The following is a 24,957-nucleotide window of genomic DNA, read 5'->3' on the forward strand; positions in this document are numbered from 1 at the left end:
TTAAAAAAAAGAATGAAATATCATACACTGCTCAAAAAAATTAAGGGAACACTAAAATAACACATCCTAGATCTGAATGAATGAAATAATCTTATTAAATACTTTTTTCTTTACATAGTTGAATGTGCTGACAACAAAATCACACAAAAATTATCAATGGAAATCAAATTTATCAACTCATGGAGGTCTGGATTTGGAGTCACCCTCAAAATTAAAGTGGAAAACCACACTACAGGCTGATCCAACTTTGATGTAATGTCCGTAAAACAAGTCAAAATGAGACTCAGTAGTGTGTGTGGCCTCCACGTGCCTGTATGACCTCCCTACAACGCCTGGGCATACTCCTGATGAGGTGGCGGATGGTCTCCTGAGGGATCTCCTCCCAGACCTGGACTAAAGCATCCAGCCACATGAGGTCTAGCATTGTCTTGCATTAGGAGGAACCCAGGGCCAACCGCACCAGCATATGGTCACAAGGGGTCTGAGGATCTCATCTCGGTACCTAATGGCAGTCAGGCTACCTCTGGCGAGCACATGGAGGGCTGTGCGGCCCCCCAAAGAAATGCCACCCCACACCATGACTGACCCACCGCCAAACCGGTCATGCTGGAGGATGTTGCAGGCAGCAGAACGTTCTCCACGGCGTCTCCAGACTGTCACGTCTGTCACGTGCTCAGTGTGAACCTGCTTTCATCTGTGAAGAGCACAGGGCGCCAGTGGTGAATTTGCCAATCTTGGTGTTCTCTGGCAAATGCCAAACGTCCTGCACAGTGTTGTGCTGTAAGCACAACCCCCACCTGTGGACGTCGGGCCCTCATACCACCCTCATGGAGTCTGTTTCTGACCGTTTGAACAGACACATGCACATTTGTGGCCTGCTGGAGGTCATTTTGCAGGGCTCTGGCAGTGCTCCTCCTGCGGCCTCCTCCACGTCTCCTGATGTACTGGCCTGTCTCCTGGTAGCGCCTCCATGCTCTGGACACTACGCTGACAGACACGGCAAACCTTCTTGCCGCAGCTTGCATTGATGTGCCATCCTGGATGAGCTACACTACCTGAGCCACTTGTGTGGGTTGTAGACTCCGTCTCATGCTACCACTAGAGTGAAAGCACCGCCAGCATTCAAAAGTGACCAAAACATCAGCCAGGAAGCATAGGAACTGAGAAGTGGTCTGTGGTCACCACCTGCATAACCATTCCTTTATTGGGGGTGTCTTGCTAATTGCCTATAATTTCCACCTGTTGTCTATTCCATTTGCACAACAGCATGTGAAATGTATTGTCAATCAGTGTTGCTTCCTAAGTGGACAGTTTGATTTCACAGAAGTGTGATTGACTTGGAGTTACATTGTGTTGTTTAAGTGTTCCCTTAATTTTTTTGAGCAGTATATTTACATAAGTATTTTGACCCTTTACTCAGTACTTTGTTGAAGCACCTTTGCCAGCAATTACAGCCTCGAGTCTTCTTGGGTATGACGCTATAAGCTTGGCACACCTGTATTTAGGGATTGTCTCTTCGATTCTTCTCTGCAAATCCTCTCAAGCTCTGTCAAGTTGGATGGGGAGTGTCCCTGCACAGCTATTTGCAGGTCTCTCCAGAGATGTTTGATCGGGTTCAAGTCTGTGCTCTGGCTGGGCCACTCAAGGACATTCAGAGACTTGTCCCGAATCCACTCCTGCGTTGTCTTGGCTGTGTGCTTAGGGTCGTTGTCCTGTTGGAAGGTGAACCTTCGCCCAGTCTGAGGTTTGCCTTTTACTGAGGAGTGGCTTCCGTCTGGCCACTCTACCATAAAGTCCTGATTGGTGGAGTGCTGCAGAGATGGTTGTCCTTCTGGAAGGTTCTCCCATCTCCACAGAGGAACTCTGGAGCTCTGTCAGAGTGACCATCTGGTTCTTGGTCACCTCCCTAACCAAGGCCCTTCTCCCGCGATTGCTCAGTTTGGCCGGGCAGCCAGCTCTAGGAAGAGTGTTCGTGGTTCCAAACTTCTTCCATTTAAGAATGATGGAGGCCACTGTGTTTTTGGGGACCTTCAATGCTGCATACATTTTTTGGTACCCTTCTCCAGATCTGTGCCTCGACACAATCCTGTCTCGGCGCTCTACGGACAATTCCTTCGACCTCATGGCTTGGTTTTTGCTCTGATATGCACTGTCAAATGTGGGACCTTATATAGACAGGTGTGTGCCTTTCCAAATCATGTCCAATCAATTGAATTTACCACAGGTGGACTCCAGTCAAGTTGTAGAAACATCTCAAGGATGATCAATGGAAACAGGATGCACTTGAGCTCAATTTAGTCTCATAGCAAAGGGTCTGAATACTTATAAATAAGGTATTTCAGGGGGTTTTCTGTTTATAAATAAAACCTGTTTTCGCTTTGTCATTATGTGGTATTGTGTGTAGATTGAGGGAAAAATATCATTTAATACATTTTAGAATAAGGTTGTAACGTAACAAAATGTGGAAAAGGGTAAGGGGTCTGAATACTTTCCGAACGCCTTCACAAAGTATTCAACCCCATTGACTTATTCAACATTTTTGTTATGTTACAGCCTGAATTTAAAATGGATTACATTGAGATTTTGTGTCACTAATCTACACACAATATCCCATAATGTCAAAATTTGAATTTTAATACCCGTTAAGATATCAAAAAATATATGAAACTATTATTAGCTGAAATATTGAATTTGGCATTACTGCTATTAGCCAATAGAAACGCATTGAACAGCAGATTCTCACTACATGGAACAACAGATGGTCCAAAAATTATTCTAAAGGAAGTTTGTTCTGAGAGATATAAGAAAGGTCAGGAAACAATCATATTTAGTTTATATTTTAGGGTTCTACACTCTCCATATACATTCATACCTACATTCATTTTTTAAAACTGGTACCGTGGACCTTCAGATGAGTCTTGAGGCTTGTGGGCGTCCTAGGCCAAAACTGAGAGAACCATCGTGTTCGTTGCGAGTCTCTGCTTTCGACAGAGGGGTCATATAAGCCCAAACCGTTCGGACGCTACAGACGTCTTTTGTGAGAAGACTGATTGTCTCATGGGTCTGACAAACACCGCTCTAGCTCTGACACCTTTCACCACGGATGCGGAAGGGCGATAATCGGCGGATGCGGTGGTTTATAGGCTGTGATGGGAGAAAACTGAGGATGGATCAACAACATTATAGTTACTCCACAATACTAACCTAAATGACAGAGTGAAAAGAAGGAAGCCTGTTCAGAATAAAAAAATATTCCAAAACATGCATCCTGTTTGAAATAAGGCACTATAGTAATACTGCAATTAACTTTTTTTGTCTTGAATACAAATAATTATGTTTGGGGCAAATCCAGCACAACACAGCTTGAATAATGTTTTTTTTTATTTATTTTTTTTGTCATTTAGCAGACGCTCTTATCCAGAGCGACTTACAGGAGCAATTAGGGTTAAGTGCCTTGCTCAAGGGCACATCGACAGATTTTTCACCTAGTCGGCTCGGGGATTAGACCCAGCGACCTTTCGGTTACTGGCACAACTGGCACAACTGGCACAACGCTCTTACCCACTAAGCTACCTGCCGCCCCGTTTTTAAAGAATGATTGGGAAAATATTGTACAATCCAGGTGTGCAACGCTCTTTAGAGGTGTTTCTAACATGTATTGTTTCTAACATGTATTGACTCAGGGGGTTGAATACTTTCCTAATGAAGATATATTAGTGTTTTACTTATGTCTCCACTTTGACATTAGAATATTTTGTGTAGATCGTTGACCAAAAACATTACAATGAAATCCATTTTAATCCCACTTTGTAATGCACAAACCGTTCAAAACTAAATACCTATTTTACCGGAGCTACATTTTATTTCTGTCTAGTGCAGATTCGCGGGACTCTTTTAAAGGGGGACACACAAATTAACCATCATGAGCAAGAAAGTATGAAAACTATAAAAAAATATTTCAAATAAACCCTATTTAATATATTTAAAAAAAATTGTCACAGAAAAAGCATAATTTTTGGGACAAATCACTCGCTCAACACTAAACCTTGTTTAGATCTATTATTGAATGATGTGGCTATTGAGCAAGTTGAGGAGACTAAACTGCTGGGTGTAACCCTAGATAGCAAGCTTTCATGGTCAAAACATATAGACCTCAATGGTTGCTAAAATGAGAAGAGGTTTGTCCATAATTGGGCGTTGCTCTGCTTTCTTGACGGCACAGTCGACCAGACAGGTCCTACAGGCCCTAGTTTTGTCGCACATGGATTACTGCCCAGCTGTGTGGTCATGTGCGTCAGAGGGATATACAGTACCAGTCAAAAGTTTGGACACACCGACTCATTCCAGGGTTTTTCTTTATTTTTTTTACTATTTTCTACATTGTAAAATAATAGTGAAGACATCAAACTATGAAATAACACACATGGAATCATGTAGCAACCAAAAAAGTGTTAAACAAATAAAAATATATTTTATATTTGAGATTCTTCAAAGTAGCAACCCTTTGCCTTGATGACTGCTTCACCTGGAATGCTTTTCCAACAGTCTTGAAGGAGTTCCCACATATGCTGAGCACTTGTTGGCTGCTTTTCCTTCACTCTGCGGTCCGACTCAATTTGGTTGAGGTCGGGGGATTGTGGATCCCAGGTCATCTGATGCAGCACTCATCATTCTCCTTCTTTGTCAAATAGCCCTTACACAGCCTGGAGGTGTGTTGGGTCATTGTCCTGTTGAAAAACAAATGATAGTCCCACTAAGCCCAAACCAGATGGGATGACGTATCGCTGCAGAATGCTGTGGTAGCCATGTTTGTTAAGTGTGCCTTGAATTCTAAATAAATCACAGACAGTGTCACCAGCAATTTGACCATGAAGGCCTGATTCACACAGTCTCCTCTGAACAGTTGAGGTTGAGATGTGTCTGTTACTTGAACTCTGAAGCATTTATTTGGGCTGCAATTTCTGAGGCTGGTAACTCTAATGAACTTATCCTCTGCAGCAGAGGTAACTCTGGGTCTTTCATTCCTGTGGCGGTCCTCATGATAGCCAGTTTCATCAAAGCACTTGATGGTTTTTGCGACTGCACTTGAAGAAACTTTCAAAGTTCTTGAAATGTTCCGTAATGATGGGCTGACGTTTCTGTGGCAGTCAATGTTTGCTGTGGCAGTCAATGAACTTCTGTGTAATTTCATAACTGTTTATTCTGTGAAGGACAAAAGCAAAACGTGGGCCACCAACAAACATTCCTGATTTATCATCCACATTGATTATACATTCCTGATTGACTTCCACATTGATTATACATTCCTGATTTACCATCCACGTTGATTATACATTCCTGATTTACCATCCACGTTGATTATACATTCCTGATTTACCATCCATGTTGATTATACATTCCTGATTTACCATCCACATTGATTATACATTCCTGATTTACCATCCACATTGATTATACATTCCTGATTTACCATCCACGTTGATTATACATCCCTGATTTACCATCCACATTGATTATACATTCCTCCATATTTGATATTCTCTTTGGAAGTGATTCCTCTATTGTCTCACATTGTAAAGCTCTGGTCTTCACCATGCGTATTTGATAGTCTCTCTTGCATATTTGTGAAAAGCAAAATGAGGAATTAGTCTAAGGTCCTGTTCATTCACTACTTTCTCACATTTTGAAGTATCAACTGAAGAAATACTTTCAACATAATCGTACCATTCCACTGTTACTGTACATTCCAGAGAAAAGCCGGCTTTCCCCCGTTGCTTCGTGGTTGTTGTTGAATTCGTTCTCATCTCCAACCCTGTCTCCGAAGCTCTTTTTTAAAGAGTGGAAAATTGGGAGTTCAGGATTTCTGCCATTTAGTCTTTTACAGTCTCTGCTGTTGTTTTTGGAAGATATGGGTCCTCGCAATATATTTTACTACCTAAAATATCGTAGGCGGATCAAGAGAAAGCTCCGTAAAAGTCATCGATATTGGACGATTAAGAAAATCTTGCTTCTAAACATGAAAAATAATAAGAATAATGCTGATTGGGCTGTTCACATGTATTTAACATTTACTTAAATGTTTTGCTTCATTCATATAATAATTGAACCTCCGTATAGATATTTTATAAACATTGAAACTAATCCAGTCATTGGTGATGTGTTTTGACCGTTTTAGTCTCCTCTTCTGTTGATGTGGAAGCAGTGCTCTCAGGCCAGCGTAGTAGACCCACTCACTGAAGAGCTTTTCATGTGTTCTCTCAAGGTGCTCTTAACTCACACACACACACTCGCGCACACACACACACACATACACACACACACATACACACACACATACGCACACACACACTCGCACACAGAGGCATGCCGCCCCCATTATTGCCGATGGATTCTGAAGTGGAATTTCAAAGTACTATCCTAAACCCCCAGGAGAAACACTGTCTGCACCTTCCGGCATTTTAATTCTGTCTGGCAGAACATTGTACATTCAAATGCTTGCTACGTGGATGATTGTGTCACTGGAAGGCCTGGAAGCACTGGTCAGCACAAGGCTTCTTCCATGCATATTCCCTGAAGCACCGGCCAGCACAAGGCTTCTTCCATGCATATTCCCCATAGACTAATATAAGGGACAATGAGTCCCTTTTTTTGAGTGTTGAGCCCGATTGCCATGACCAGTTCATGAGTCTGTCGATATGCTCAGAATCTAGGCTTCTGAGCAAGTAAGATGGCGCCGACAGATATGGCAGCTCTGCTTCTAGCTCCTAAGCAACTTTGCAGTATTTTTTTTTTTTTTTTGTGTGTTGTTACATACAGCCGGAAATAACTTTTGGATATCAGAGCGGCGGCAACTCACCAGCATTCCGACCAGGAATACAACTTTCCCAAATTGGATCCTTTGTTCGTACCCCCCAGAGCTATTGAACTGATTCCAGAGGCTGATCCAAAACAACACTGCCGGCGGAGAAGAGGTGTCCTGAGTGGACTTCTAGTCCGACTCAGTAGGCGGGCTCACCATCCACTGCTTGAGAGTATATTACACACTAATGTTCAGTCTCTGGACAATAAAGTAGACGAGCTCAGGGCGAGGATCTCCTTCCAGAGAGACATCAGGGATTGTAACATACTCTTTTTTTCACGGAATTATGGCTCTCTCGGGATATACTGTCCCCGTCCATACAGCCAGCTGGGTTCTCAGTACATCGTGCAGACAGGAATAGAGAACTCTCCGGGAAGAAGAAAGGCGGCGGTGTTTGTTTCATGATTAACTACTCATGGTGTGATTGTGGTAACATACAGAAACTCAAGTCCTTTTGTTCACCCGACCTAGTATACCTCACAATCAAATACCGTATTACCTCCCAAGAGAATTATCTTCGGTTGTAGTCACAGCCGTGTATATTCCCCCTCAAGCTGATACCACGACGGCCCTCAAACTACACTGGACTTAATGCAAACTGGAAACCACATATCCTGAGGCCGCATTTATTGTAGCTGGGGATTTTAACAAAGCAAATTTGAGGAAAACGCTACCGAAGTTCTATCAACACATTGACTGTAGCACTCTCTCTGAGAGAACATTAGATCACTGCTACTCATCTTTTCGGAATGCCTACAAGGCCCTCCCCCGCCCTCCCTTTGGCAAATCTGATCACAAATCAATTTTTCTCCTTCCTTCCTATAGGGAGAAACTCAAACAGGAAGTACCTGTGCTTGGACTATTCAACGCTAGTCTGACCAATCGGAATCCATGCTTCAAGATTGTTTTGATCACGTGGACTGGGATATGTTTACATTTACATCATTTAGCAGACGCTCTTATCCAGAGCGACTTACAGATTGGTGCATTCAATTTATGATAGCCAGTGGGACAACCACTTTTATTTTAATTTTTAATTTTTATGGGGGGTGGGGGAAGAAGGATTACTTTACTATTCCAGGTATTCCTTAAAGAGGAAGGGTTTCAAGTGTCTCCGGAAGGTGGTCAGTGACTCCGCTGTACTGCTGTCGTGGGGGAACTTGTTCCACCACTGGGGTGCCAGAGCAGCGAATAGCTTTGACTGGGCTTAGCGGGAACTGTGCTTCCGTAGAGGTAGGGGGGCTAGCAGGCCAGAGGTGGATGAACGTAGTGCCCTCATTTGGGTGTAGGGTCTGATCAGAGCCTGAAGGTAAGGAGGTGCCGTTCCCCTCACAGCTCCGTAGGCAAGCACCATGGTCTTGTAGTAGATGTGAGCCTCAACTGGAAGCCAGTGGAGTGTGCAGAGGAGCGGTGTGACATGAGAGAACGTTTAAGGTTGAACAGCAGACGGGCTGCAGCGTTCTGGATAAGTTGTAGGGGTTTAATGGCACAGGCAGGGAGCCCAGCCAACAGCGAGTTGCAGTAATCCAGACGGGAGATGACAAGTGCCTGGAGTAGGACCAGTGGCGCTTTCTGTGTAAGGTAGGGTCGTATTCTGCGAATGTTGTAGAGCATGAACCTGCAGGATTGGGTCACCGCTTTGATGTTAGCGGAGAACGACAGGGTGTTGTCCAGGTTCACGCCAAGGTTCTTTGCACTCTGGGAGGAGGACACAATGGAGTTGTCAACCGTGATGGCGATATCATGGAGCGGGCAGTCCTTCCCCGGGAGGAAGAGCAGCTCCATCTTGCCGAGGTTCAGCTTGAGGTGGTGATCCGACATCCACACTGATATGTCTGCCAGACATGCAGAGATGCGATTTGCCACCTGGTTAACAGAAGGGGGAAAGGATCAAATTAATTGTGTGTCGTCTGCGTAGCAATGAAAGGAGAGACCTTGTGAGGATATGACAGAGCCAAGTGACTTGGTGTTGTGATGTCACGAGAGGCTGTGTCCTGGAGGGACGTTACATCCCCCTGAGGTGGCTGCAAACCCAGACAGCTATGGCTCCATCTGCTGGTATGGTCGGGAACTCCACCCCTCTATGGCCAATCTTCCCACGCAGCTGAAACAAATGAGGAGCTGATGAGCTGAAGGTTTGGGAAGGGAAGAGACACCGTCTCCAACCTGGGCTCTCTGGAGAACAAGAGTGCTGCACGTCCACTTCCATGAGGAATATAAGGATTTGGAGATACTTACCTTTGGGAAATACTCACCTTTGGATATATGCACCTGTGGAAATACGTGAGAGACATTTGGAAGGACTTTTTGCTGGGTTGGCCACTAGCTGCAACGTGGACTACAGTAAGGCTGGGGAAAAGTTATCTGAGCGAGTGAGAATTATGATTTTGGATGTGGAAGAGACATCCCTGAACTGTTAACCCTTAAAGAGCCACAAGAGAACAGAATTTGGTTATATTTTCGTTAATTTCCCAAGACCTATAATAAAATCCTTGTTTTGTTTGAACCTTGTCTCCTTGCACTACTTGAGCAATCCCGCTGAAAGCTGTGTAGCCTCTCGTGACGTCACAGTGTATAGAGAGAATAGGAGAGGGCCTAGAACTGAGCCCTGGGGGACACCAGTGGTGAGAGCACGTGAGAAAGATTCTCGCCATGCCACCTGGTAGGAGCGACCTGTCAGGTATGATGCAATCCAAGAGTGAGCAGCGCCGGAGATGCCCAACTCGGAGAGGGTGGAGAGGAGTATCTGATGGTTCACAGTATCAAAGGCAGCGGATAGGTCTAGAAGGATAACATTGATGAATACACGGATACGGTGACTGAGTTCATCTGGGAGTCTATAGGAGATGTTGTACCCACTGTGACTATTAAAACCTACCCAAACCAGAAACTGTGGATAGATGGCAGCATTCGCGCAAAACCATTTAACCATGGCAAGTTGACTGGGAATAAGGCCGAATACAAACAGTGTAGTTATTCCCTCCGTAAGGCAATAAAACAGGCAAAACGTCAGTATAGAATTCAACGGCTCAGACACTCACGGACTACAAAGGGAAAACCAGCCACGTCGCGGACACCGACGTCTTGCTTCCGGACAAGCTAAACACCTTCTTTGCCCGCTTTGAGGATAACACCGTGCCAAGGACTGTGGTCTCTCCTTCTCCATGGCCGACGTGAGTAAGACATTTAAACATGTTAACCCTCGCAAGGCTGCCGGCCCAGACGGCATCCCTAACCGTGTCCTCAGAGCATACGCAGACCAGCTGGCTGGAGTGTTTACGGACATATTCAATCTCTCCCTATCCCAGTCTGCTGTCCCCACTTGCTTCAAGATGTCCACCATTGTTCCTGTTCCCAAGAAAGTAAAGGTAACTGAACTAAATTACTATCGCCCCGTAGCACTCACTTCTGTCATCGTGCAACAGCGCCTCTTCAACCTAAGGAGGGTGACGAAATTTGGCTTGGCACCTAAAACCCTCACAAACTTTTACAGATGCACAACTGAGAGCATCCTGTCGGGCTAGATCATCGCCTGGTACGGCAACTGCACCGCAGGCAACCGCAGGGCTCTCCAGAGGGTGATGCGGTCTGCCCAACGCATCACCGTGGGCAAACAACCTGCCCTCCAGGACACCTACAGCACCCGATGTCACAGGAAGGCCAAAAAGATCATCAAGGACAACAACCACCCGAGCCACTGCCTGTTCACCCCGCTATCATCCAGAAGGCGAGGTCAATACATGTGCATCAAAGCTGGGACCGAGAGACTGAAAAACAGCTTCTATCTCAAGGCCATCAGACTGTTAAATAGCCATCACTAGGCGGCTTCCACCCGGTTACGTAACCCTGCACCTTAGAGGCTGCTGCCCCATATACAGTGGGGAGAACAAGTATTTGATACACTGACGATTTTGCAGGTTTTCCTACTTACAAAGCATGTAGAGGTCTGTAATTGTTATCATAGGTACACTTCAACTGTGAGAGACGGAATCTAAAACAAAAATCCAGAAAATCACATTGTATGATTTTTAAGTAATTAATTTGCATTTTATTGCATGACATAAGTATTTGATCACCTACCAACCAGTAAGAATTCCGGCTCTCACAGACCTGTTAGTTTTTATTTAAGAAGCCCTCCTGTTCTCCACTCATTACCTGTATTAACTGCACCTGTTTGAACTTGTTACCTGAATAAAAGACACCTGTCCACACACTCAATCAAACAGACTCCAACCTCTCCACAATGGCCAAGACCAGAGAGCTGTGTAAGGACATCAGGGTTAAAATTGTAGACCTGCACAAGGCTGGGATGGGCTACAGGACAATAGGCAAGCAGCTTGGTGAGAAGGCAACAACTGTTGGCGCAATTATTAGAAAATGGAAGAAGTTCAAGATGACAGTCAATCACCCTCGGTCTGGGGCTCCATGCAAGATCTCACCTCGTGGGGCATCAATGATCATGAGGAAGGTGAGGGATCAGCCCAGAACTACACGGCAGGACCTGGTCAATGACCTCAAGAGAGCTGGGAACACAGTCTCAAAGAAAACCATTAGTAACACACTACGCCGTCATGGATTAAAATCCTGCAGCGCACGCAAGGTCCTCCTGCTCAAGCCAGCGCATGTCTAGGCCAGTCTGAAGTTTGCCAATGACCATCTGGATGATCCAGAGGAGGAATGGGAGAAGGTCATGTGGTCTGATGAGACAAAAATAGAGCTTTTTGGTCTAAACCACTCGCCGTGTTTGGAGGAAGAAGAAGGATGAGTACAACCCCAAGAACACCATCCCAACCGTGAAGCATGGAGGTGGAAACATCATTCTTTGGGGATACTTTTCTGCAAAGGGGACAGGACGACTGCACCGTATTGAGGGGAGGATGGATGGGGCCATGTATCGTGAGATCTTGGCCAACAACCTCCTTCCCTCAGTAAGAGCATTGAAGATGGGTCGTGATTGGGTCTTCCAGCATGACAATGACCCGAAACACACAGCCAGGGCAACTAAGGAGTGGCTCCGTAAGAAGCATCTCAAGGTCCTGGAGTGGCCTAGCCAGTCTCCAGACCTGAACCCAATAGAAATTCTTTGGAGGGAGCTGAAAGTCCGTATTGCCCAGCGACAGCCCCGAAACCTGAAGGATCTGGAGAAGGTCTGTATGGAGGAGTGGGCCAAAATCCCTGCTGCAATGTGAGCAAACCTGGTCAAGACCTACAGGAAACGTATGATCTCTGTAATTGCAAACAAAGGTTTCTGTACCAAATATTAAGTTCTGCTTTTCTGATGTATCAAATACTTATGTCATGCAATAAAATGCAAATTAATTACTTAAAAATCATACAATGTGATTTTCTGGATTTTTGTTTTAGATTCCGTCTCTCACATTTGAAGTGTACCTATGATAAAAATGACAGACCTCTACATGCTTTGTAAGTAGGAAAACCTGCAAAATCGGCAGTGTATCAAATACTTGTTCTCCCCACTGTACATAGACTTGGAATCACTGGCCACTTTAATAATGGAACACTAGTCACTCTAATCATGTTTACATATTTTTGCTTTACTCATCTCATATGTATATACTGTATTCTATTCTACTGTAGTCTATGCCACTCCATCTCGTCCTAATATTTATATATTTCTTAATTCCATTATTTTACTTTTAGATTTGTGTGTATTGTTGTGAATTGTTAGATATTACTGCACTGTTGGAGCTAGAAACACAAGCTTTTCGCTACACCCACAATAACATCTGCTAACATCTGTATGTGACTAATACAATTTGATTTGATTTTGAATCACATATATATGCATTACGTAAGACACCACACCGTGGAAACGTCTAGGAGCAACAATGGCTCAGCCGCGAAGTGGTAGGCCACACAAGCTCACAGAACGAGACCGCAGAGTGATGAAGTGCATAGTGTGTAAAAATCATCTGTCCTCGGTTGCAACACTCACTACTGAGTTCCAAACTGCCTCTGGAAGCAACGTCAGCACAATAACTGTTAGTCGGGAGCTTCATGAAATGGGTTTCCATGGACGAGCAGCCGCACACAAGCCTAAGATCACCATGCGCAATGCCAAGTGTCGGCTGGAGTGGTGTAAAGCTCGCCGCCATTGGACTCTGGAGCAGTGGAAACGTTCTCTGGAGTGATGAATCACGCTTCACCATCTGGCAGTCCGATGTTTTAGTTAAATATTATATTTGTTTGGGCTTCTTGCGGTCAATTTTGCAGTCCACTAATTATTTATAATTATGTTCCGGCCCTCTGACCATCCACTCAAGAAAGAATCGGGCCACAGCTGAATCTAGTTGAGGATCCGTGGTTTACAGGGCTATAGCATTCAGGAAAAATCTAGTTTGAATAGTTTGCTTGTAGAACCTCAAAAACGTTAGCTACAGATGCATTGAAAAAAGCGTTGTCCACAAGCTGATTGCTTTTTTGTAATTATCAGCCATTGGGATAACGGGGGTCAGAGCGTTCAGTTCCATTGTCCTCTCTTTTGTTCCCACCTAAAAGTGTAGATGACAGATTTCAAGCCTTTTTCTTTCCTCGCAGGCCTTTAAAAACATATTGAGTGGTTGAGACCAGGACTGTCACTGGCACTCAGCAGAGAGGTCTGTTCACTTGGAAAGAATATGCATGAAAAACCTGTGGCGCTTAGATAATGACATCCAGAGAGAGAAATGTAAAGTACACACAGACCCTGAATATCAAAACTAGATGATGAGCTGGCAGATTTCTGAAACAAAATGTCTGTTGAATTGTAGAAATAAATGTAGTGGTAAGATGCCGTTTGATGATGATTATGACGGTAATAGCACAGTATTCCATCAGGTACAAGCAAATATCCCCGGTGTGCTTTCCAGAAAGCTGGCGGGCCTCACCGGCGGGCCTCTCTGCCCTTGGAGCCAGTTGGGAAAGCATTTACATCCTCTCCTGTGATGTGGCCTCAACGATAATGAGAAATGAGTGTACGGTAGTGTATATTTTATTCCCCTGCCACGGTATCAAGGAATCGATCACTCGCTCTTCCAAATCCTGGAAAGAATATTCCTCCTCACCACCGTGCCAGGTGGCAGCTCCCACACCATAATGGGCAGGGGAGTACAGACAAACGCAGAGCTTCACTGCGGCTTGGTGGATATGCTGACGGTGAAGCAGGTCTTTCAATAAAGATTAATGCCGCTGTATGCAGTGCAGCCTCCTACGCCATGCTTTTGGATCAAGTACTGCACCTTCAGTTACCTTGTTGAACACAAATTGGTAGTCCACTTTTACAGATGGACTCTTTGGGACAATGGTTAAAAGCTAAATTACAACTGAAACAAGTAGTGCACTAGTCAGCATGCAATTGTGCCATCTAGAAGCAGCAAATGGTGACACTGTCTCTCTGTGTCTTTAAAAGGGCACCAGGGTCAGACCATATCAGGGCTTTAAAAGATACACCAGGGTCAGACCATATCAGGGCTTTAAAAGGTGCACCAGGGTCAGACCATATCAGGGCTTTAAAAGGTGCACCAGGGTCAGACCATATCAGGGCTTTAAAAGATGCACCAGGGTCAGACCATATCAGGGCTTTAAAAGGTGCACCAGGGTCAGACCATATCAGGGCTTTAAAAGGTGCACCAGGGTCAGACCATATCAGGGCTTTAAAAGATGCACCAGGGTCAGACCATATCAGGGCTTTAAAAGATGCACCAGGGTCAGACCATATCAGGGCTTTAAAAGGTGCACCAGGGTCAGACCATATCACAGCCACAGTAGGAGAACCAGACTGCTGATTTGAACTGAGATTTTTTTCCCCTTGTGAACCGACTTCTAAGAGATCTGAGTTTACTGTGTAAGTCAGTTAAATAGCGCTTGGCTGTTTTTTTTTTGGGATCAGTCGGCAATAGTTTCCACAACCGTGTGTGTGTAACTGTTTACTGGTAATGATGTCTGAATTCTAACGACCCCAGCCCATCCAGCTCCAGGTAATTTTATATAATGGTCAAAATGATTCGCTCCGTGCCGGGAATGACTGTGAGCAGTTTTGTTCCAGGCCATAAAACGTACATGTAACATTGTTGGGGCCTGGTTTAAACGTTTTAACATGAAATTGGATGAAGCAAGAAAACATCAGCATATTTAGGGTCACCGTGGCCAGTGTCATTGATTCAAAGAAGCATGGAGGGCATGTTTGTGTTCTGACCGCTTGTGCTGAAAGTAGTGTTTCCTTGTTAAATGCTATTTGTATACACTGTGTGTACAAAACATTATGAACACCTGCTCTTTCCATGAAATGGACTGACTTGGTGAAAGCTAAGATCCCTTAGTGATGTCACTTGTTAAATCCACTTCAATCAGTGTAGATCAGCGGTGTCAAACTGTGTCAAGAACTGCAATGCTGCTGGGCTTTTCACGCTGAACAGTTTCCCATGTGTATCAAGAATGGTCCACCACCCAAAGGACATCTAGCCAACTTACATTTTACATTTTAGACATTTAGCAGACGCTCTTATCCAGAGCGACTTGACTAAACTGTGGGAAGCATTGAAGTCAACATGGGCCAGCATCCCTGTGGAACGCTTTCGACACCTTGTAGAGTCCATGCCCCGACGAATTGAGGCTATTCTGATGGGGGAGATGGGGGGGTGCAACTCAAAATTAGGAAGGTGTTCCTAATGTGTTGTACACTCAGTGTATGTTACAATGCAAGAGACTGAGGTACAGTAGGCAACCGAAGTGTTCTGTGAAAAGCATGATATGTTTGAGGACAGAAAGGTCAAGGAAATGTTACCTATTTTTCCCATTATGGCCTCTTTTTGTGGTTGGAAACAAAAGCGTTGTTTTGAAACTCGGTCGGGTCCATTCGGGCTTTCCCCTCTTGCTAATTGGTTGTGAAGACAAGTGGGACAGCTCTGACCCCTGGAGTCCCTGTCTGAATGTGTGTTTCCTGTGCTTCCCTTCTCCCACCATCTCTCCTTCCCTCCCTCAACGTGAGCTCCCCAGCCCTCGACAAGCAAATAATCGACCGTCGTTCCACCGCACGTGTTCATATTAAAAAAGGACCTCAACTCAACCACAGTTTCCATCTGACAGCAAATTATACCTCCCAGAGTTTTTTTTTCTGTCTGTATTGTAATGCCTATCACAATGCCAGGAATAACATCAAGACGCTGACCACCTCATTTTAAAATTGTATTCCATTATATAAAATCACTTTCAGTTTATTCTGTGGCAGTGGTAGAAAATGGAGCTCGTACATTTTGTGTAGTTAGTTTTGGCTCGAATATCGGTACTTTCTCGCTTCATTTGAAAAGACTTCATTCGATTTTTCATATGAGTCTGTTGAGGAGGGGAAAAAAAGCCTTGTTCCATGCTTGGAAATACTTTTGTCGGCGTTGGAAGAAGTAAAGCGATAATCTGTCATTATCTCCATTTTATATATCACATGGAGGAAATTCCCACCTCCCATGTCAGACTCTCCCCTCTTGGCACATCAGAGCAACATGATCTCATAGCCTCCATGATACCGTACCATGATACCCTACCGTGCTACCGTACCATGATACATACCGTGCTACCGTACCATGATACATACCGTGATACCGTACCGTGATACCGTACCGTGATACCGTACCATGATACATAACGTGATACCGTACCGTGATACCGTACCATGATACATACCTTGATACCGTACCGTGATACCGTACCGTGATACCGTACCATGATACATAACGTGATACCGTACCGTGATACCGTACCATGATACATAACGTGATACCGTACCGTGATACTTAACCAACATGGTGACAGTGTTCCCAGTTGTCTGTTTACCTTACCTGTACAATACACTCCAGGATTTACATCCCGTGTCATGTGTCATGTTCTGTGCCAAGGACATGAATCTCAGCTCACGCCTTAACACGGTCTCCATAGCTTCCCTCATCTCACGCCTTAACACGGTCTCTCTAGCTTCCCTCAGCTCACGCCTTAACACGGTCTCCATAGCTTCCCTCATCTCACGCCTTAACACGGTCTCCATAGCTTCCCTCATCTCACGCCTTAACACGGTCTCCATAGCTTCCCTCATCTCACGCCTTAACACGGTCTCCATAGCTTCCCTCATCTCACGCCTTAACACGGTCTCTCTAGCTTCCCTCAGCTCACGCCTTAACACGGTCTCCATAGCTTCCCTCATCTCACGCCTTAACACGGTCTCCATAGCTTCCCCTCATCTCACGCCTTAACACGGTATCCATAGCTTCCCTCATCTCACGCCTTAACACGGTCTCCATAGCTTCCCTCATCTCACGCCTTAACACGGTCTCCATAGCTTCCCTCATCTCACGCCTTAACACGGTCTCCATAGCTTCCCTCATCTCACGCCTTAACACGGTCTCCATAGCTTCCCTCATCTCACGCCTTAACACGGTCTCCATAGCTTCCCTCATCTCACGCCTTAACACGGTCTCCATAGCTTCCCTCATCTCACGCCTTAACACGGTCTCCATAGCTTCCCTCATCTCACGCCTTAACACGGTCTCCATAGCTTCCCTCATCTCACGCCTTAACACGGTCTCCATAGCTTCCCTCATCTCACGCCTTAACACGGTCTCCATAGCTTCCCTCATCTCACGCCTTAACACGGTCTCCATAGCTTCCCTCATCTCACGCCTTAACACGGTCTCCATAGCTTCCCTCATCTCACGCCTTAACACGGTCTCCATAGCTTCCCTCATCTCACGCCTTAACACGGTCTCCATAGCTTCCCTCATCTCACGCCTTAACACGGTCTCCATAGCTTCCCTCACCTCACGCCTTAACACGGTCTCCATAGCTTCCCTCAGCTCACGCCTTAACACGGTCTCCATAGCTTCCCTCATCTCACGCCTTAACACGGTCTCTATAGCTTCCCTCATCTCACGCCTTAACACGGTCTCCATAGCTTCCCTCATCTCACGCCTTAACACGGTCTCCATAGCTTCCAGTGGGAAATTGACCAGATAAACGGTCCAGTCCTATATATATATATATATATCTATCAGGTTATGATCTGTGGAGATGCAACACGTTCACACAAAGGGAAAAGAATAGACCAGAAGTCTTGGAACACTGTACTAGCACCCTAACACTATGGTCAAGGGGCCTGTTTGAGGTGTACTAGCACCCTAACACTATGGTCAAGGGGCCTGTTTGAGGTGTACTAGCACCCTAACACTATGGTCAAGGGGCCTGTTTGAGGTGTACTAGCACCCTAACACTATGGTCAAGGGGCCTGTTTGAGGTGTACTAGCACCCCTAACACTATGGTCAAGGGGCCTGTTTGAGGTGTACTAGCACCCTAACACTATGGTCAAGGGGCCTGTTTGAGGTGTACTAGCACCCTAACACTATGGTCAAGGGGCCTGTTTGAGGTGTACTAGCACCCTAACACTATGGTCAAGGGGCCTGTTTGAGGTGTACTAGCACCCTAACACTATGGTCAAGGGGCCTGTTTGAGGTGTACTAGCACCCTAACACTATGGTCAAGGGGCCTGTTTTGAGGTGTACTAGCACCCTAACACTATGGTCAAGGGGCCTGTTTGAGGTGTACTAGCACCCTAACACTATGGTCAAGGGGCCTGTTTGAGGTGTACTAGCACCCTAACACTATGGTCAAGGGGCTTGTTTGAGGTGTACTAGCACCCTAACACTATGGTCAAGGGGCCTGTTTGAGGTGTACTAGCACCCTAACACTATGGTCAAGGGGCCTGTTTGAGGTGTACTAGCACCCTAACACTATGGTCAAGGGGCCTGTTTGAGGTGTACTAGCATGGAGGGCGAGGAGGAGTGAGGGTGAGAACTAAGGGGGGAGTGGGTAAGGCTGAGGACTAAGGGGGGAGAGTGAGGCTGAGGACTAAGGGGGGAGAGTAAGGCTGAGGACTAAGGGGGAAGAGTGAGGCTGAGGACGGGGGGAGTGAGGCTGAGGACTGGGGGGGGGGTGAGGGTGAGGGTGAGAACTAAGGGGGGAGAGTGAGGCTGAGGACTAAGGGGGGTGCGGGTAAGGCTGAGGCCTGGGGTGGAGAGTGAGGCTGAGGACTAAGGGGGGAGAGTGAGGCTGAGGACTAAGGGAGGAGCGGGTAAGGCTGAGGACTGGGGGGGAGAGTGAGGCTGAGGACTAAGGGAGGAGCGGGTAAGGCTGAGGCCTGGGGGGGAGAGTGAGGCTGAGGCCTGGGGGGAGAGTGAGGCTGAGGCCTGGGGGGGAGAGTGAGGCTGAGGACTGGGGGGGGAGTGAGGCTGAGGAGGCTGGGGGGGAGTGAGGCTGAGGAGGCTGGGGGAGTGAGGCTGAGGAGGCTGGGGGGGGAGTGAGGCTGAGGACGGGGGGGAGAGTGAGGCTGAGGACTAAGGGAGGAGCGGGTAAGGCTGAGGACTGGGGGGGGGGGGGAAGTGAGGCTGAGGAGGGGGGGGAGTGAGGCTGAGGACGGGGGGTGTTGGCTGATGACAAAAAAATAAAGATATTGTGCTGAAGAATACAGTTACTTTCCAGGGTTGGGTGTTCCATGCAAGGGGCAGACAGCCGGATGCCAGGGTTGGGTGTGCCACTCTGGGGAAGACAGAGGACCCGGGGCGTGGGTGTGGTCTGTTTTACCAGATGGATAGCCACCTGAGCCAGGGTTGGGTGGGTTGGGAGTACTTTTGCCAGTACACACAGAAATAGTCTACCTGGGCATGGTGCAAGGCACACCTTTCCTCGGGGTCAGACAGTCCAGGATGGTGTGCTGTCACAATGGTTCCACAGCTGGTGTCCACCCTTTATTTGTTGGAAACACTGTCCAGACGGGTTTCCCCTGCCGTAAATCCCACTTGTTTTGATCCCTTCATTATGTTTCGATCATGTTTTGATCATGTTTTCCATTTCATAGCTTTCAACCCTTTTTTTTGTTTTTCTTTTTTTTTACAGTAAAATGGGTTTTCAATCTGTGTTATGGTAACCGGCGTAAATCCACACTACTGCATTCAGCATTCATTAACGCTGTGTCCGTGTCATCTCAGTCTGGGCAGGGGAGTAGAGACTTCAGGCTACTCTCTCTAAGACCCCACGCTCCAGTGTCTAAGAAGGATTAGCTGTTGATGCTATTACCATCCCTCACCATTGTCAGACAAGCAATTTGGGAAATCCTGCAGCACCGAAGGATCTGGGCAATTTTCTGAGTGAAAATGTATCCCGTCAAAGATTGTAAAGCGAAGCGGGGAAGGAACTGCCCCTACTAGGGGGAGTATACAACCCCCAAAGAGGGGCTCAGGTGATTGTCTGCACAGGCAGGCACTCCTCCCCAGCTATAGGATAGTCCTGTTTCAAGTTTCCGCTCCGCCCCCAGACAAAAAGCAGAAACTAATTGCAAAAAATATCCAGTTACATAAAAGGCTGGGGGCCATTCTGGTTCTGTTCTGCTGTATGTTGGGGAGGCTGCACAGCTGCAGATGGCAGGCTGATGTCCTAATGATAACTCTGAGAAAGCAGTTCCCGAGTGGCGCAGCGGTCTAAGGCACTGCATCTCAGCGCTTGAGGCGTCACTACAGACCCCCCTGGTTCGATTCCAGGCTGTATCACAACCGGCCCGTGATTGGGAGTCCCATAGGGCGGCGCACAATTGGCCCAGCGTCGTTTCGGGTTTGGCCGGTGTAGGCCGTCATTGTAAATAAGAATTTGTTCTTAACTGACTTGCCTAGTTAAAAAATAAATAAAAAATAAAATGAAATTATAACTCTGAGAAAGCAGTTCATGAGGGGAGCCAGGGTGAATCCCTCAGACAGAGAGCACCCAGAAGTCCTCCAACTCACTCTCAATTATTCATGTCTGTCTGTGAGGGTTGGTAAGAGCATCATGTTTGTCGATTTTATAATAAACAAATCATGCAGAGTACAACTAAAAGACGCTGATTGGATGAAAGAGGATGACTGGCTGACTGATTGGACGAAAGAGGAAATGAGTGAACAGAAATGTAGGTGTAAATGAAGGATAAGCTGTTTACTCCTTGTCCCTCTTCTCCCAGCTGATCAGCCGGAAGGACAAGGCCACGTTTGAGAAGCTGGACTTCTTGACATCCAAAGAGGACAACTACACGCGCATGAGGGAGTACATCCGCTCTCTCAAGATAACGCCATGCATCCCCTACCTGGGTAAGTCCCTAACCCCTACCTGGGTAAGTCCCTAACCCCTACCTGGGTAAGTCCCTAACCCCTACCTGGGTAAGTCCCTAACCCCTACCTGGGTGAGTCCCTAACCCCTACCTGGGTAAGTCCCTAAGCCCTACCTGGGTAAGTCGCTCTCATGATTTGTATCAATCATTTGTCATTTGTTTTGCAAAACTCTGCAGTACAGAAACAACGCTAGCCAAACATCAGTCTATTCAGGTGTGCAATTGAAATTAATGGGCAATTAATAGGCCCTGTTCATAAACCATGTCGGGGGCATTTGTTTACACCTTGTTCAGTCTTGTTACCTCATTAGCTAGCTAGCTAGCTAGTTACCTCATTAGCTAGCTAGCTAGCTAGTTACCTCATTAGCTAGCTAGCTAACAACCTGGGAATTTTACCAGTATATCCACAGAAAGAATGGAAAAGGGATATCTTCTTCAGGAGAGCAATGATCATAGCAATGAATGAATGACAGATCTCTTGCATGTCGTCACTCACAAACTTTACGCTTTTAAAGGGACAGTGTACCATTTTTTTACCTTATGCATCTCAATAGGTAGTGCTTTTAAACAATGACAGGGTTTTGGATCAACATAATAGGTTTTTATAATAAACAAATGTATTTTACAGAGTTAAATATTAGTTTCTAGGGCACAACATGTGCTTCAAAAGTAGCTAGAATTCATATAGGCCCAACGTAGGCTATATCTCAATAAATAAATTAAAAAAACATCTCTATGGTGTGTCTACATTTTGTTGTGCTGCTAACTTTTCAAACTGGGAACACCAGTGCTATGAACATTTTTTAATTTATTTATTTAATCATGTAGTTACCAAAAAAGTGTTAAACAAAATATTTTAGATTCTTCAAAGTAGCCAACCTTTGCCTTGATGACAGCTTTGCGCACTCTTGGCATTCTCTCAACCATTCGTTTGAACCCTTTTCCATCATCAACCCATTGTCTCACGTCAGATGGCGTCACTTTGCCTCGATGCTCGTCCCTCAACCGATCGGTCTTGTAGGACATGGAACTCGTATTCAAATTTGAATATTGAGCATCCGCCATTTTAAAAATTTAAACACGGTTCCAAATTTCACAATATGACTCCATGAAATAGACAGAATAACTAGTTAGCTAAATTATTACAAACACTGTGACAGTGATTAAATAGTTTGCAATTGTTAGGTACCAGTTTGTTTTCTCCTACACAAATTCTGCGCCAGGACGTTGGTCGCCAGCGCAGTGATCAGCTGTGTAGCTAACTATTGTCGCTAGCTAGCTTACTGACACAGTTAGCTAGCTAGTTAGCTCATCCTTCACTGACATCAAAAGCTTGCTTAGCCTGTTTTAAATTACCCTGATGTTGTAGACATGCATCCCCACAATTTAAGAGAAACTGACTTATCAGAAATCAGTCCGTAGATCAGCATGTTTCTCTGCGATCGTATCGTTGGATCAGCTGAGCACAGTCAGGCTCTATACTCTATATCCCTCATATTCACATCTGGAATGTTGAAGCCAGATCCACTGCTTTTTTTTTTAATCAGGGACTGATTTAGACCTGGGACACCAGGTGGGTGCAATTTAATGAACAGGTAGATCAGAAAACCAGCCGGCTCTGGACCTCGTAGGGTAAGCTTTGAATACCCCTGCTCTAGACTACATACGACTCTAATTCAAATCTAATCACACAAGGTATTTTCTATCCATATCATCTGAAGATTATCTAGTACCTAGTTGCATTTGGTGGGTCCGATGAAGAGGGGTAATTGTATGGTTCTACAGTAGCCCTCCTCTGACCCAGTTTCCTATTATCGCACAGAGTTCTTGCCAACTCAGACTGGTATTTTAATGACAGAAGCATGAAAACGACATCAGGCCCATCTCACACAAACCTCCCAGGGGACTTTATTAATATGCTCAGTTCATAGGGACTGGGCCGGTCCGAACCTCCCTGCTGGTCTTTTGTTGCTCTGGAAGTGTTGGCGGCCATTAGCGGTGAGACTGGGTGTTGGTAAGGGGCTCTGTACCCGGGCAGGTCAAGGGGCGGATCCCTTCTTTGTGGAACTGACAGCCTCAAATGGTGGAGCTTGATAAAGACTGCCATGCCCTGTCCCCCAATCACTCCACACTCTCTCTGTGGACTCACCTCCCTCCTCCTTTCCTCATTCCTTACCTAAAGAGCAGTGAGGTCTCAGTTTTCCAGGTTTGTTCCGTGGTCGTGTCAGCAAAGCAAAGGGAGGCATGTTTCCTTCGGCTAGTGTGAGCTAATTACAATGGAAACCAAATGTGTTCCACGCCGACGTCATTTGATAATCACAAATAATCTCTTCTTAATAATCCCTTTTTTTTTCTTCTGTTTTGCTCAAACCTACTAGGGGACGGGCCTCTGTTTTTAAGTTGAAACTACTACACCAAACCAAACCTTGGTAAAAAAAAAGAAGAAAGTCTTCAGACATCTTCAAGAAGCAGGTTCCCTTCGCAGACCTGCCCACCTTGGTGTGCCAATACAGGGTTCACTGAGCAGTGGTGTATTTGGCAACTTTAGTTGTGAATGATACAAACCTTAGAATCAAAAGATATGTAATCGGTGTGCATTGGTGTAAAGTACTTAAGTAAATATACTTGAAAGTACTACTTAAGTCGTTTTTTGGAGTATCTGTACTTTACTATTTATATTTTTTGACAACTTTTACTTTTACTTCACTACATTCCTAAAGAAAATAATGTACTTTTTACTCCGTACATTTTCCCTGACACCCAAAAGTACTCATTACATTTTGACAGGAGAATGGTAGAATTCATGCACTTATCAAGAGAACATCCCTGGTCATCCCTACTGCCTCTGATCTGGCAGACTCACTAAACACACACGCTTCGTTTGTAAATTATGTCTTACTGTTTGAGTGTGGCCCTGGCTATCCATAAATAAAAAAACAAGAAAATGGTGCCATCTGGTTTGTTTATATAGGGAATATTAAATTATTTGTACTTTAACTTTCAATACTTAAGTATATTTTAGCAATTACATTTACTTTTGATGCTTAAGTATATTTAAAACCAAATACGTTAACTTTTACTCAAGTAGTATTTTACTGGGTGACTTTCACTTTTACTTGAGTAATTTTCTATTAAGGTATCTTTACTTTTACTCAGGTATGACAATTGTGTACTTTTTCCACCACTGTCACTGAGTATCAGCTGTGTTTGTCTTCCTCATTCTCTGGCCAGTCGCATTAGCACTCTTTCAGGCCAGGAAAATAGGATTTGTCTCTGCCGTACCAGTTATGGCATCTGTTTATGTATTACTGTGTCATGTTCACAATGTGCCTACTCAATGCCCCTAGAATGAGGAACAATCCAGCTGTTGTTCCCATCATAATACCTCAAGTCCTGTCCTGACGGCCATTATTAGCCAATACCATCACTTGTTTAGTGTAAACAAACTCAAAGCCGACACTCTTCAAACGGCCCTCGGAGAGCAGAGCTTTTGAAGTGAAATTATATGGCCCGGCTACATTGTGCTAACCAATGAGTGAATGGAAGAGAGGCGTTGTCGTCTAACTATTACTGTCTCCATTAGATTGAGGACAGAATGGGCACTGTGTACTGGTTTTGATCACATGCCAGACTGCTAAGTGACCAAAAGTATGTGGACTCCTGCTCGTCGAACATCTCATTCCAAAATCATGGGCATTAATATGGAGTTGGTCCCTCCTTTGCTGCTATAACAGCCTCCACTCTTCTGGGAAGGTTTTCCACTAGATGTTGGAACATTGCTGTAGGGACTTGCTTCCATTCAGCCACAAGCATTAGTGAGGTCGGGCACTGATGTTGGGCGATTAGGGCTGGCTCGCAGTCTGCGTTCCAATTCATCCCAAAGGTGTTCGATGGGGTTGAGGTCAAGGCTCTGTGCAGGCCAGTAAA

The 24,957-nt window shown here is 45.4% G+C and overlaps 1 protein-coding gene across 2 annotated transcripts in view; it reads left to right on the top strand.

Moving 5' to 3' along the window:
- The window catches only part of LOC121581909 (ras-specific guanine nucleotide-releasing factor RalGPS1), a 295,729-nt gene that overhangs the window by 121,492 nt on the left and 149,280 nt on the right, over positions 1-24,957 (top strand). For both annotated transcript variants that reach the window (XM_041897302.2, XM_041897304.2), the window contains exon 8: positions 20,884-21,010. In XM_041897302.2, the coding sequence (XP_041753236.1) occupies positions 20,884-21,010 (127 nt within the window). The remainder of the gene's footprint in view (positions 1-20,883; positions 21,011-24,957) is intronic.

This window comes from Coregonus clupeaformis, chromosome 15 (assembly GCF_020615455.1).
Source record: "Coregonus clupeaformis isolate EN_2021a chromosome 15, ASM2061545v1, whole genome shotgun sequence".
In the NCBI taxonomy this organism is placed as follows: Eukaryota; Metazoa; Chordata; class Actinopteri; order Salmoniformes; family Salmonidae; genus Coregonus; species Coregonus clupeaformis.